The 13,115-nt window shown below is 41.4% G+C and overlaps 1 protein-coding gene across 1 annotated transcript in view; it reads right to left on the reverse strand.

Moving 5' to 3' along the window:
* The window catches only part of Efcab6 (EF-hand calcium binding domain 6), a 153,747-nt gene that overhangs the window by 84,857 nt on the left and 55,775 nt on the right, over positions 1 to 13,115 (reverse strand). Inside the window, exons 10-11 of the mRNA XM_090328864.1 lie at positions 10,885 to 11,009; positions 697 to 845 (exon numbers count right to left, since the gene is read on the reverse strand). Of these exons, the coding sequence (XP_090184990.1) occupies positions 697 to 845; positions 10,885 to 11,009 (274 nt within the window). The remainder of the gene's footprint in view (positions 1 to 696; positions 846 to 10,884; positions 11,010 to 13,115) is intronic.

Below are 13,115 nucleotides of genomic sequence, written 5' to 3' on the forward strand. Positions count from 1 at the left end.
TCTTGCCTTCATATACTAAGCAGGCCCTGCTGTGGTCATGTGAGATGACAGGAGAGCCACTACAGCCGACACCCTCTGCACAGGGTTCAAACAACCAACACAAGCATGTGTGCATGTGTCTGTTACCTACCAGCTCCACGCAGAGCACTGAGAGCAGGAGACAGGGAGCATGTGTTTTTAGTGGTCAAATCAGGATGGAAAGAAACGCTACGGGACAAACAATCCACATGACTTATAGACTTAACCAGTGGGAAAGAAGTGGCAAGCCAGCCTCTGGCAGTGCAGACTTAAATCTGGACCCAGGACACACTGGGACCGGGTAACCAGCCGTTCCACTTGAACCCTGGCCGGCTGTGTAACTACTGGTAGTAGAGATAATTCTATTGAGTGTGAAAATGGACATTTCCCTCTAGTTTAAAAAGGAGTTCGTATGGAGAGATGTCTGATGTGGACTTCAAGAATCTCTGGGGTTGAGAAAAATACACAGGGATACAAACAAAACGACTGGCCAGGATGCCAACACTTTTGAAATTGGGGAATGGCTGGGTGAGCAGATCCGCAAGATTATTCTCTTTATCTGGGGTGGTGTGGGAAGCTTTTCGTTGTTGGGTTTTTTTAAGTCTAATAAAAAATAAATGACGCTCTTTTTTACTCTCACAGCTGACGTGTGGGGAGCAGGTGTCAAGGAAGTCTTACCTCCTCATTAACTGGATGAAAAGCCTTCTGGGTAATGGGTAGATAAAGGTGTCTAGGACGACCTTTAGGTAGTTCAGGGAGACGTAGCCGCCTTTGCAGGGGTCCCCTGCACCCAGGGCCTTCTCAATCTTTTGGTAGGACTTCAAAAGCTGCAAAGGAAAGAAGTGTGCAGTCACAAAAATAAACAGCACAGAGCTGCCCTGCTTTCTTACTTTCACCAGAACCTCTTCCCATCAGAAGGCTGATCAAAAGGGTTCCACGGCCACGTGCAGAAGTTCAAATGTTTAATTGATAATCTCACTATAAGACAGCATCCCCAGTCAGTGACATTGTGCCGGGGACGAGCACTGACGATACATCTACCTCAGATTTCAGCGCTCAAAACACGCTGTGGCTCTCTGCCAGTCTGACACATCTCTGTCACTGTACTTCACAGTGTCAAGTCTGTGGGCCCTCCCTACACTCTCCAGGTAAGTCAGGAGGCTCCAGTAGATAGCAGCTAGCATGTCATTAAAAATCGAAGTAGCTTTTACAAGAGAGAAAGTTATGAATCTAGAGATCAAATAAACAGGGTATATCCTGAATATTTCTTAAATCTTTTTTTTTCTCAAATGAGGAATTAACAAGAACTTGGGTAAGTGAGCTGAGCTGTAGGTCCCGAGAGATGAGTGCAGCAGGCTCACCCCTAATATGAGCCATAGAGTTGACAGGGAGTTTGGCCATATTTCCAAAGGTCTCCTGCTACTTATTACTGGAAGATAATAGTATTCACCCATATTTGTCAACCATCCTGCTTTTTTATAATATGATTTTATTGTTATAATTAAAATGTTGTACAGAGGGGTTGCCGATTTCACAAGTCAGATAATGAGTACATTTCTTTGGACAGCGTCACCTCTTCCTTTACTTTCCCCCTCTCATTCCTGCCCACAAGTTACGTAGTTCATTTTCCACATAATGCCTACTGAATACATGTCTGCATTTGTTTTCACTTTGTCTGTTTTGACAGTTTTTCCTCCTACAAACAGGGGTACAATGACCAATAAAAACACAAGCACTTTGCATAGAAGGCAAGTTTCCCAGACAGGACACAGGCCTACAAGTTCAGTCTGGAAAGGGATGGGAAGCTGTCTAGTAACAAACACAGGGATTTTGGAAACCTTTAGAAATATTTAGAGAGCTAACTTTCTCAGGTCCCCAGCTTCTTACAAAGTTGGGTAAAATTAACCCCCAATTTTCTGTGTATGTCTCAATCAGACACAATGCCAGGATGAGACTTAGTGAGAGGCCCAGGGGCCTGGCAGGGAATGGGTATTCACTGCTTTTAAATGAAATATAAACTTAATATTATGACATTTGGTCTCCAATAAGGATTTTTTGCTTTGTTTTAGTTTAGGAGTATGTTTCTTAGATGTTCAAAAACTTTAGAGTGAAACAGAAATGGTACCTTAAATGTAAGCTCCTAAGAATTTTCATTACTGTTGTTTATGACAAAATTGCAGCCTTTAAGAGTAAGCAATACAACAAACTATAAAAAGGAAATAAGAGCCAGTGCCAGTGGTGGCTCACAACTGTGATAATCCTAGCTACTCAGGAGGCTGAGATCTGAGGACTGCAGATTCAAAACCAGCCTGGGAAGATTATCTCCAATTAATCAGCAAAAGGCCAGAAGTGGACCTGTGGGAATAGAGTGGGATTTTCATCAAAAAGCCAAGTGAGCGTGGGTGGATTGAGTTCAAGTCCCAGTGTTGGCACACGTGCACACACCTGGAAACACTAGCATTCACAGTTTTATACATAGTTTCAAAGCTTCAGTACCATGAGATAATATGTTGCTTTATAAAAATGGAGTCATGGGGGGCCGGGAGTTTTGCCTAGTGGTAGAGTGCTTGCCTAGCATGCATGAAGACCCGGGTTCAATTCCTTGGTACCACATACATAGAAAAAAGCCAGAGGCTCAAGTGGTAGAGCTCTAGCCTTGAGAAAGTCCAAGGACAGTGCTCAGGCCCTGAGCTCAAGCCCAGGACTGGAAAAAAAAAAAAATGGAGTCATGGGACTTTCAGGCTTGACCCAGCTTTATCATTTGACATTAAACACCCGTTTTCCACCTTTATGCATGTAATGTTTTGTTTTCCTGAGCCCCAGCCTGAAGTAACTTGTGAACTCTGAACCTGAGCCCTGCGCAGCCAGCCCCCTTCTTGGCTGCCAGGTCACTTGACCTCAGGAGTAAGTGCCGCCAGCTTTGCTGACTGATAGTTACCCAGAACAAAGCACAATTTTTGGCATGTGGTGAGCACTCAATATTTGGTAAATGTGGAAATATTTTTATCAAAAATGTTCTAAACAAAAGTTGCAAAACAGAGAAAGCTGTTCAGTGCATTAGTAAACAGGGAAATGAACTTCAAACTCGCAGCTGAGACGCCATCTGCACTGGACAGCAGAGTGGAAAAGCCTGGCCATGTCAAGGGCTGGGGTTCACAGGGAAGGGGAGCCCCCATATGCTCTGGGGGAAGGGGAGTTACTGCTCTCCTCGCACCAGGAGGTGGGCTACCACCTGTTGGCAGAGCAATCCAGACGCCCGTCACGCAAGACCGTCACGTGTGGATGGCAGAAAACACACAGCAGTGAGGGGACAATGCAACTAGCTCAGTGCTGTGGACCCATCTTACTCTGAGCACATACAATGAAAGAAAAAATTGATTGTGTAACTTAGACCTGAGAGACAAAGACAGGAAAGACAAGCAAATACCAAGAAACAAATACTGAGAAAGGTGGGATGGGGGAAGGCGGGATGGGAGACACCCCAGCTCTGTGATGCAGGACATTTCCTGAAATGCAGGAAGGACCACATGTGTCTATCAAAAGAACACACAGCATTCCCGGAAACTTGGCCAAAATCTCTGCATTAGGGCATAGCTTAGTCTGTGTGCGTGCGTGTGTGTGTGTTTAACTTCAAAAACCACGGGAAAAAATACTTGAAGCTGGGTGTCAGTGGCTCACACCTGTAATCTTAGGTAGTCAGGAGACTGAGACCTGAGGATAGTGGTTCAAATCCAACCTGGGCAGCGAAGTCCATGAGACTCTCGTCTCTACCAAATGGCCAAAAACACCCAGAAGTAGAGCTGTGGCTCAAAAGGTACTGTGTTAGCCTTGAGCAAAAAGGTCAGACACAGAGCCCAGGCCCTGAGTTCAATACCCAGGAGACCAGCACCCATACCCAGGCCTGACACTTTTTTTTACTGCATGCTGATTGTCTGGAGGTTTTCACATGTGCATTTACCTCCAGGATTTTAATAAGATCAATCCCTGCTTGCTCTGCCTTTCCCATCCTCTTATTCCAGTGAATTTTGCTTTGCCGTCTTCAATCCTAGATGCAGTGTATTTCAGTATTGTTCACTAGCATTGTTTTCCTCTCCTCATCCCTCAAATCACATACCCATTCTCCACATACACACGCATGTGAGTGTATGTGTATGTGTACTTGTGACCCTACATGTGTTCACGTGCATCTTTTACATCCCTTCAGTGTACTATTTCTCTGTGATGCAGATTTGATGCAATCCTTTTTGCTGATCTTTTATGTTCTGAACTATCAGAATTCTGTTCACAAAGTTACTGCCTAGGCCAATAATGTTATTCCATATTATTTTCTGTAACGGTTTCAAAGATGTAGGCCGTATGTTAAGTTCCTTGGTCAACTGTGAATTGATTAGCACAAAGGGTAGGGGATCTGGGTTCAGTCTTCAGTATGTGGATATCCAGTCTTTCTGGCACCATTCGTCCAAAAGGCTATCTCTTTTCCAATGTACATTCTGGGTACCTTTGTCAAAAATCAGGTGGGTGAAACCATATAGATTTATTTCAGCATCTTCTACTTTGTTTCTTCGGTTTTTATGTCTCTTTTTGTGTTAGTGCCTATTATTCTAATTACTATGGTTCTATGGTATGATTTAAAGACATGGCTTTTATAATTTTTTCAAGGTTGCAATATGAGGTCTTTTGTGCTTCCAGATGAAGTTTAGAATTGACTTCTATTTCTGCGAAGAATGACATTGGGAATTTGATGGGGATGGCATTGAATGTGTAGACTGTTGTCCATACTGAAGTCATTGAAGTTTTTGTGAATGGAATGGTCCCCTGGTTTCCTTATCAGCCTGCTCAGAAAAGCTGTTGATTTTTGTATGCCGATTCTTTTTATCCTGATACAAGGTCAAAGTTGTTCAGCAGATCTGGAGAGTTTGAGATGGAATCTTTAGTATATTTCAGTTATCTGGGGGTTTGTTTGTTTGTTTTTGTTTTTGTGCGTCATGGGACTTGAACTGGACCTGGGCGTTGTCCCTGAGCTCTTTAGCTCAAGGCAACTGCCCTACTCTGGGTCTGGGCATTGTCCCTGAGCTCCTCAGCTCAAGGCTACCACCCTACCTTTAAGTCAAACCCCACTTCCCGTTTTCTACAGGTTAATTGGAAATAAGAGTCTCAGGTCCTTTTGTGCCCAGGCTGGCTTTGAACCTTGATCCTCAGATCTCAGCCTCCTGAGTAGCTAGGATAACAGGCGTGAGCAACTGCGCCCGGCTAGTTATTTTGTGTTTTGGACACCTCTTCCCTTTGCTCTCTCCCTCTACCACCTCCCATTTTTCCCACAAGCTACAAATCCAAGTTTCTTGCACACTGAATAGCATGATTGGATTGTATGTTTGTGTTGCTCATGGGGCTTGAACTCAGGATGTGGGTGCTGTCTCCGGGCTTTTTTGCCCAAGATCCCCAGCACCACTTCTGGTTTTCTGAGTGGTTAATTGGAGATAGAGGTCTCACAGATATTCCTGCCCAAAAGGGCTTTGAGTTGTGATCCTTTGATCTCAGTCTCCTACATAGTTAGGATTACAGATGTGAGCCACTGGCGCCCAACTTTGATTAGATATTTTTAAGAATTTATTTCTGTTGCCTATTGCTGTGGTTTGGAATTCTAGTACTATATTAAACTAGATAGAATGAAGATGAAATGACTTCAATATTCCTCCATTGAGTTTGTCATAGGCTTTACTATGTTAGGGTAAATACTTTCTGCTTTGTTTTTTGCTTGTTTTTTATCAGTCATAGGGCTTGAACTCCGGGCCTGGGCACTGTCCCTGAGCTCTTCAGCTCAGAGCTAATGCCCTATTACTTGAGCCACAGTGAAACTTCTGGTTTTCTGGTGATTAACTGGAGATAAAAGTCTCACAGCCTGTGTGCCCAGGCTGGCTTTGAACTATGATCCTCAGATCTCATCCTCCTGAGTAGCTAGGATTATAAACGTGAGCCACCAGCTCCCACCAAAGTTTTGTTTTGATGATAAACAGATGCTAACTTTAGTTAGAGGCTTTCTCTGTATCAATTGAGATGATCACATGGTACTTTTATCTTTAATGCATTGTATCATGTTTCTTGATTTATGAGTGTTTAACTAATCTTACATATGTGGAATGAAACCAATATGATCATAGTGTATTATCTTTGTGGCATGTTATTAAATTCAGTTTGCACGTATCTCACTGAGAATTTTTGCACCTATTTTCATCAAAAAGATGGGTCTATAATTCTTTTTTGTGGTGCCCTTGTCTAGTTTTGGAATCAGTACAATCTTTGTCTTTACAAAATTAGTTTGGAAATGTTCCTTTCCTTTCTATTTCATAGGAAAGTTCGGGGAATGTTGATGTTCTGATTTTCTTTAAAAGTCTGGTGGAATTTAACTCGTGAATCCAGCAGGTTCTGGGCTTTTTCTTTTTTTGGAGGCTCTTTATTGCTTCTCCAATTTCATTGCTTCTTATAGACCCATTTCAGTGACTTCTAATCTCAATTTTGGTAAGTCATGTAAATCTTAAAAATACATCCATTTGGGGCCGGGAGTTTGGCCTAGTGGTAGAGTGCTTGCCTAGCACTCGACCCAGGTTCGATTTCTCGGTACCACACACATAGAAAAAGGCCAAAAGTGGTGCTGTGGCTCAAGTGGTAGAACACTAGCCTTGAGCAAGTCCAAGGACAGTGCTCAGGGTCAGAGTTCAAGCAAAAAAAATAAAAAATAAATAAAAATTAATTAATTAATATACATATATCTTTCTTCTGGATGTTCCAGTTCATTTGAATGCAGGTTTTCTAAGTATTCCCAGGTAATCTTATATTTTGGTGTCTTGGTTTTAACAGTGCCATTCGCATCTCTATGTTTACTTATTTCGGTCTCTCCCTCTCCATTGAGTCATATTAGCTAAAGGTTCATCAACTTCAGTTGTCTTTTCAAAGAATCAACTTTTTATTTCATTGTATACTTTTTGTTTTATTAGTTTCAACTTAGTTTTTTTCTTTCCATCTACTAATTTTGAGTTTGGCTGCTCCTTTTTCTTTTTTCTTTCAGAGGAACATGAGATACAACAAGATATTTATTTGAGATTGTTATCTATCTAGAACACTAGATATATATACACACGGTTATACTTGCATAATTCCCTAGCACTGCCATTGCTGTGTCCCAAAGGTACTGGTAGGTTGTGCCTCATTCTGAGAACTTTGGGAATTTCTCCCTTATTTCTTCAATGACCTACTCACCACTCAGCAATTTGTTGTTCAATATCTATGGATTTGAATATTTTCTGTAGTGCCTTTTGCTGAATTCTACTTTTATACTATTACACTCTGATAGAATGAAGAAAATTTTGGTTTTCTTCTATTTTATAAGACTTGTTTCATGTCCTGAATTGTGATCTGTTTGGAGAGCATTCCATGGAGTGCTGAGAAAAATGTCTATTGGGGCTGCTGGGTAGAATACTCTGTAGATGTCTGGCAAGTCCATTTGGCCTATAGAATTAATTTCATTCTGAGGTTTCTTTGCTTGTTTATTTTTTTGTGCTTTCTTTGGTAGCAGCGGGGTGTTGAAGCCTCCCACTATCTCTGTGTTGGGGTGTAGGGGTGCTGCATGTACTTTTAAAGTCTACTAATGCTTGTTTAATAAAGTTAAGTGCACTGATATTAGTGCAGAGATGTTAGGAATTGTCACTTCCTTTCGATGGATTGTTTTCCATTTATTAATACAAAGTGACTTCTTTTTTCTCTCTGAATTTGACTTGAAGTCTACTTTCTCAGGTAACAAGATTTCCTTTTGTCTGCTTCCAGGGTCCATTTGCTTGTTAGATCTTTATCCACCCTTTTTTCATAAGCCAATGTTTGTTATTGGCAGGAAGTTGGGTTTAGTGTAAGAACCAAATGATTAGGCCATGCTTTTAAACCCAACTTGTCTGTACAAAATTGAGACCACCAACATCCAGTGTTCTTTCTGAGAAATATGTGGTTAATTCTTGCCTTTTTGTAGTTTTATAGTGTTTGTTTCTTCCCTACTCTCCATTTGCTTATCTGCTCATTTGGTGGGATTTAATGTCCTCTCATGGTTATGGTTATGATTCTCTTCTATGTGCACGATTTCTTTTAGTACCCTCTGCAGTGCTGGTTTAGTGGCTGTAAAAGGCTTTTGTTTTTGTTTATCATTTATCCATCAGATATAAATGATAGCTTTGTGGTGTTAGCAGCAAGGATACTGGAGCTATATGAGTTAGCTTGTTTAAACTTGGCTCCGGGACTTACTGGCAAGTCACCTGACCTCTCTCCCTGCCTCACCCTGCCTCCATCAACAACCTCTCTTAAGGCTGAGATAACAGTGCCTAACTGGTAGAGCTGTGTGGAGACAAAATGAAACACCCATAAAACACGGGGACCACCACGCAGCCATGAGGAGCCCACCAAAGGGCAGGTAGGATGAACTTACAGAACTAAAGTCTGTAAGTTTTAATTTCTGAGAAGCACATGCCATATTCTTTTCTTTCTAGTGAATGGAATTTTCACTGTATAGTCCAGGTTGACATTGAATTCATGATCCTCCTGCCTCAGTCTCCCAATGCTGGAATTATACATGTGAGCCACCATGTGTCCATATGGTTATAAAATTATTTCTAGCCCCACATATCCACTGCTGCAGCCACCCTTTTGTATATGAATAAGAAAGATCTAAAAGTATATTCACCAAATGTTGCCTTTCATTGTTGCTGAGTGGTAGACTGTGAATAATTTATTACTTCTTTGTACTTTTCAGAATTGCACACATATCTTTGTAATTTGTGTTTTATGATATCCATACTATTATTTACAAAGTAGAGAATTTAACCAAAGATATTAAAGTGCTCATTTCTCTAAGACTCTTGTCAACACTGACATTTATTTATTTATTTATCTATTTGTTTGTTTATTTATTTATTTTGCCAATCCTAGGGCTTGATCTCAGGGCCTCAGCATTGTTCTTAGGTTTTCTCAAGGCTAGAGCTCTACCACTTGAGCCACAGCACCACTTCTGGCTTTTTCTATGTAGGTGGTACTGAGGAATCGACCCTGGTCTTTGCACAAGCTAGATAAGCACTCTACCACTAGGCCAAACTCCCAGCCCTCAACACTGGCTTTGTTAGATTTTCTTGTTGTATTTTTCTATTGGAAATAGAACAATTATTATTTTCCAGTGCATGTTATGCATATTTTGCCAAGTTTATTATATTTTTAGTATATTTTATACAGCTGTACAAAAGCTTTTCATCTTCATGTACTCAAATTTTGTCTTTTCGTTATGAATTTTGGCCTTTCTTCATTTTTTTTTAAATATTTCAAATTTCAACTGTAAAATATTTTTCACCTGGGGTGGGATTTGAGTTCAGCGGTAGAGGAACTTGCTTCTCGTGGTCCAATGACTAACACCACACACATACTGTTCTTTCTAGATTTAAATAGATGATGAATACAGAATTTATTTTTTGTGAAGAGATAAAAGATGTAAGCCTCCCCCAAAATAGCCTGGCTAGTGAATTGTCTCAAGTAATTACTGAATAACCCATACCCACCCTCCATACTTTACTGAAATAGCCCATATAGGCTAAATTCACACATATGAATGACTAATCCATTAGTCAACTTTCCTTTCCTTCTCTTCTTTTTCTTTCCTTCTTCTGTCCTTCCTTCTTCCTTTTCTTCCTTTCTTTTTTCCTTCTTCATTTCTTTTTTTTTTTTTTTTTTTTTTTTTTTTGTCGATCAGGCTTGAACTCTGGGCCTGGGCGCTGTCCCTGAGCTCTTCAGCTCAAGGCTACCACCCTACCCCTGCGCCACAGCCCACTTCCCATTTTCTGGTGGTTAATTGGAGATAAGAGTCTCATGGGCTGGCTTTGAACCAGATCTTCCGGTCTCAGCCTCCTGAGTATCTGGGATTATAGGCGTGAGCCATCTCACCCAGCACTTCTCTTTCTTTCTTCCTTCCTGTCTTCCTTTCTCTTTTCTTTTCTTTCTGTCTGTCTGTCTGTCTTCTTGCTTGCTTGCGTTTTCTTTCTGGTATGCAGCACCTTGTTCAGCAGTTAAGATGGATTGCATGAACTCTTTTTCCCAGGTTATTCTCTGTTATCCTCCCAATTTTTGCTTCTCAAGTAGCTGTGAATGCATATGGGAGCCACCACACTAGGCTCTCTAACTATCCCTGCAAATCAATATGGATGTGTATTGCTGCACCAGTGCCATAATATCAAATCAAATCTTTCCAAAGTGCTTTTCTTGTGGGAGAGTAAGCATTTTATTGTATTTTAAAGGTATTTATTTATACGATATATATATATACACATATCATATATATTTGGTATATATATATATATATATACCAGATGTGTATACACACATAAACCATATATATACTGATATATAGCATATATGTATACCTTATATATATTCACCATATATATGGCATATGTGCTATATATAGTGCATGTATATGTGTATATATGAATATGTGGGAAAATATGGAATTTTCCAATCCAAGAATTAGAGAAGACCTCTTCATTTCTTCAGGTTTCCTTTTGTGTTACTCAACTGAGGTGCAGAATTTCTTTCTATGAGCTTCATATAGTCTTACTAGCATGCACATGGAAGTAGCATGGAGATTTCCTCAGAAATGACTTTCCCCTCCCCATCACCACTGTGAACACACACGGTTGCTAGGAGATGGCGGCAGCCTGCAGTGTTGAGGATTTGTGGGTAGGATCAAAACACATTTTAGAAATAGTATCAGGGCGTGATAGATTCTATGTTGTCTACTCTGCTGAACTCACACTGCAGGTGACCATGTCTTTAGGAAGATACTCTTACCTCTTGGCTAAAGATGTTTTGAAGGTCATCCAAGGAGCAGTTTTTCCACGTATCTTCACATGACTCAAAATCATGCATTGATTCCCTCTTGAAATATCTGGTTGGCTGACTCTCCCTTGGGATCTCTAGGAAAACAAAGTAGTTCTAGTTGGTTCACACTGTCCAAGGTGCCTTTAACTATCTCCCCTTAACCCCCACTGGGTTCATTTAAATATTCCCTCCCCTTAACCCCCACTGGGTTCATTTAAATATTCCCTCCCCTTAACCCCCACTGGGTTCATTTAAATATCCCCTCCCCTTAACCCCCACTGGGTTCATTTAGATATTCCCTCCCCTTAACCCCCACTGGGTTCATTTAAATATCCCCTCCCCTTAACCACCACTGGGTTCATTTAAACATCCCTCCCCTTAACCACCACAAGGTGCAAACATCCCCTCCCCTCAACTATCACTGGGTGTATTGAAATATCTCCTCTCCATAGCCATACTGGCAAATCTTAAAACCTAAACCAGAAAAAGGATGGACCATCTAGTAACATATTGAGATACGGTTTATTTGTATAAATATTTTAGAAAAAATAAAATTAATCTTGTGCAGATAAACCCTTGATAGAATTAAATGTACACTAGATAGAAATGTATACCAAAAAGAAAAAGGAAATTACAGTTAAAATACAAGAAAATTAAAGCCAGTGCAGTAGCTCATGCCTGTAATCCTTGGTCTACGTGCAGATCATACAGACTGAGATTAGAGAGAACTCTGATGACCAGTTCTGGTTCTGTATAAACATGGTAGGCAAACTCACAGTCTTCTAAAGCTGCGTGCTAGAACATGGAACAATGGGCTCACAGCAAATGTAAGTTGATATGGGCATTTCTTTGCTGTTCACAAGAGAAAAACCTTGAAACATCCTGAATTCCCAATAATGGAAGATGGTTCTTATAAATCAGAGGGTTACCCAACCTACAAAGTGGTTCACAGGCAGGAGAAACAAAGACACATGCGTGTAAGCAGTTTTCCTTGAAATACACACGTCATGATTTTTAAACATGATATGATTTATTGTTCACTTCTGACACTGGTTTGGTAAGTTTTCCTACCTCCTTACCCATCTATCTATGGAAGAACCAGGAAACACGACCCGAAGCACACAGCAGGAAGCGGCAGGACTCTGGAGGTGAGGCTTCAAGGAACAGCCATTTCATGTTTTTATGCTTCCCAGCTTTTATCAAGTAAGCATGCATTACGTTTATAACAGAAGAGAATAAAATAAATCTAAAGTATAGCCATTTTCTTTTTCAAAGTTGACTGCAAAGAATCACAAATGGTTTCCCAGATTTATTTCCTAAAATGTCTGCAAATAAGCTTCAACGAAATGAAGCACACTTAATTCAGCTGCAGCTCACAAACTGCCAGTCATCTGGTATCTCATTTCCTATCTCACCAAACAAAAGCAAGTCTCTCCTCGTGGCCCCTCTGGGCTACATAATAAAACACAGCACCATCATCTCAAGCTCCATGTAGATTGCTCCAGCATCAGTGGGCTGGGTGTTTGGAACAGGAGACCTAGGAATGGACAGAGTCAGGCTCTGACCTGGTCAAGCTGGCCCTGGGCTCTGGGTCTGTTTTCTGGTACTTCATTCTATTTTCTGTGTGTGCTGGAACTCTATGACACATGTGCACACGCATGCATGTGCATGCACATACCTGTGTGCATGTGTACAGTCCCCTAAGGCAGCTGGGCCCTGGGAGGTGGACACGCGGGCACCCTTAGGAAGTGGCTTCTGGGAGCTTGGCGGGGTCAGGATGTGGCTTTGTATCTTCCGTGCCTCCCTCCCTCCCAACAAGGTTAGTGTGCACACAGCCCCCACCGTCGTTGCCTTCCCACAGCCTCTCCCCTGCCCCTAATTATTTTTGGTGCTCAGCATGGAACTCCAGGCCTTCCCATGCTCCACCCCGGGCTACATGTCACAGCCAGCGCCTTCTCAAAAGGACTCTTGCTCATTCCAGTGGCACAGAAGAAACACAAAGGCAGGCTCCTCCTAAATTCAGCCACTGGGAGCTTTACCCAGGAGACTGCTTCATACACCTAAACAGACGGTGCCTGTGGTGTCCCAGCTTCACGGGGATGCAAGTGTGGCCAAAACAGAAATACTCAAGATTAACAGGGAATACTGTACTATATTTAGAATAGTCAAAGATAACGAGTTTCTCCAACTACAGACAGCCC

Source organism: Megascapheus bottae, chromosome 2 (assembly GCF_031878675.1).
Source record: "Megascapheus bottae isolate mThoBot1 chromosome 2, mThoBot2.hap1, whole genome shotgun sequence".
In the NCBI taxonomy this organism is placed as follows: Eukaryota; Metazoa; Chordata; class Mammalia; order Rodentia; family Geomyidae; genus Megascapheus; species Megascapheus bottae.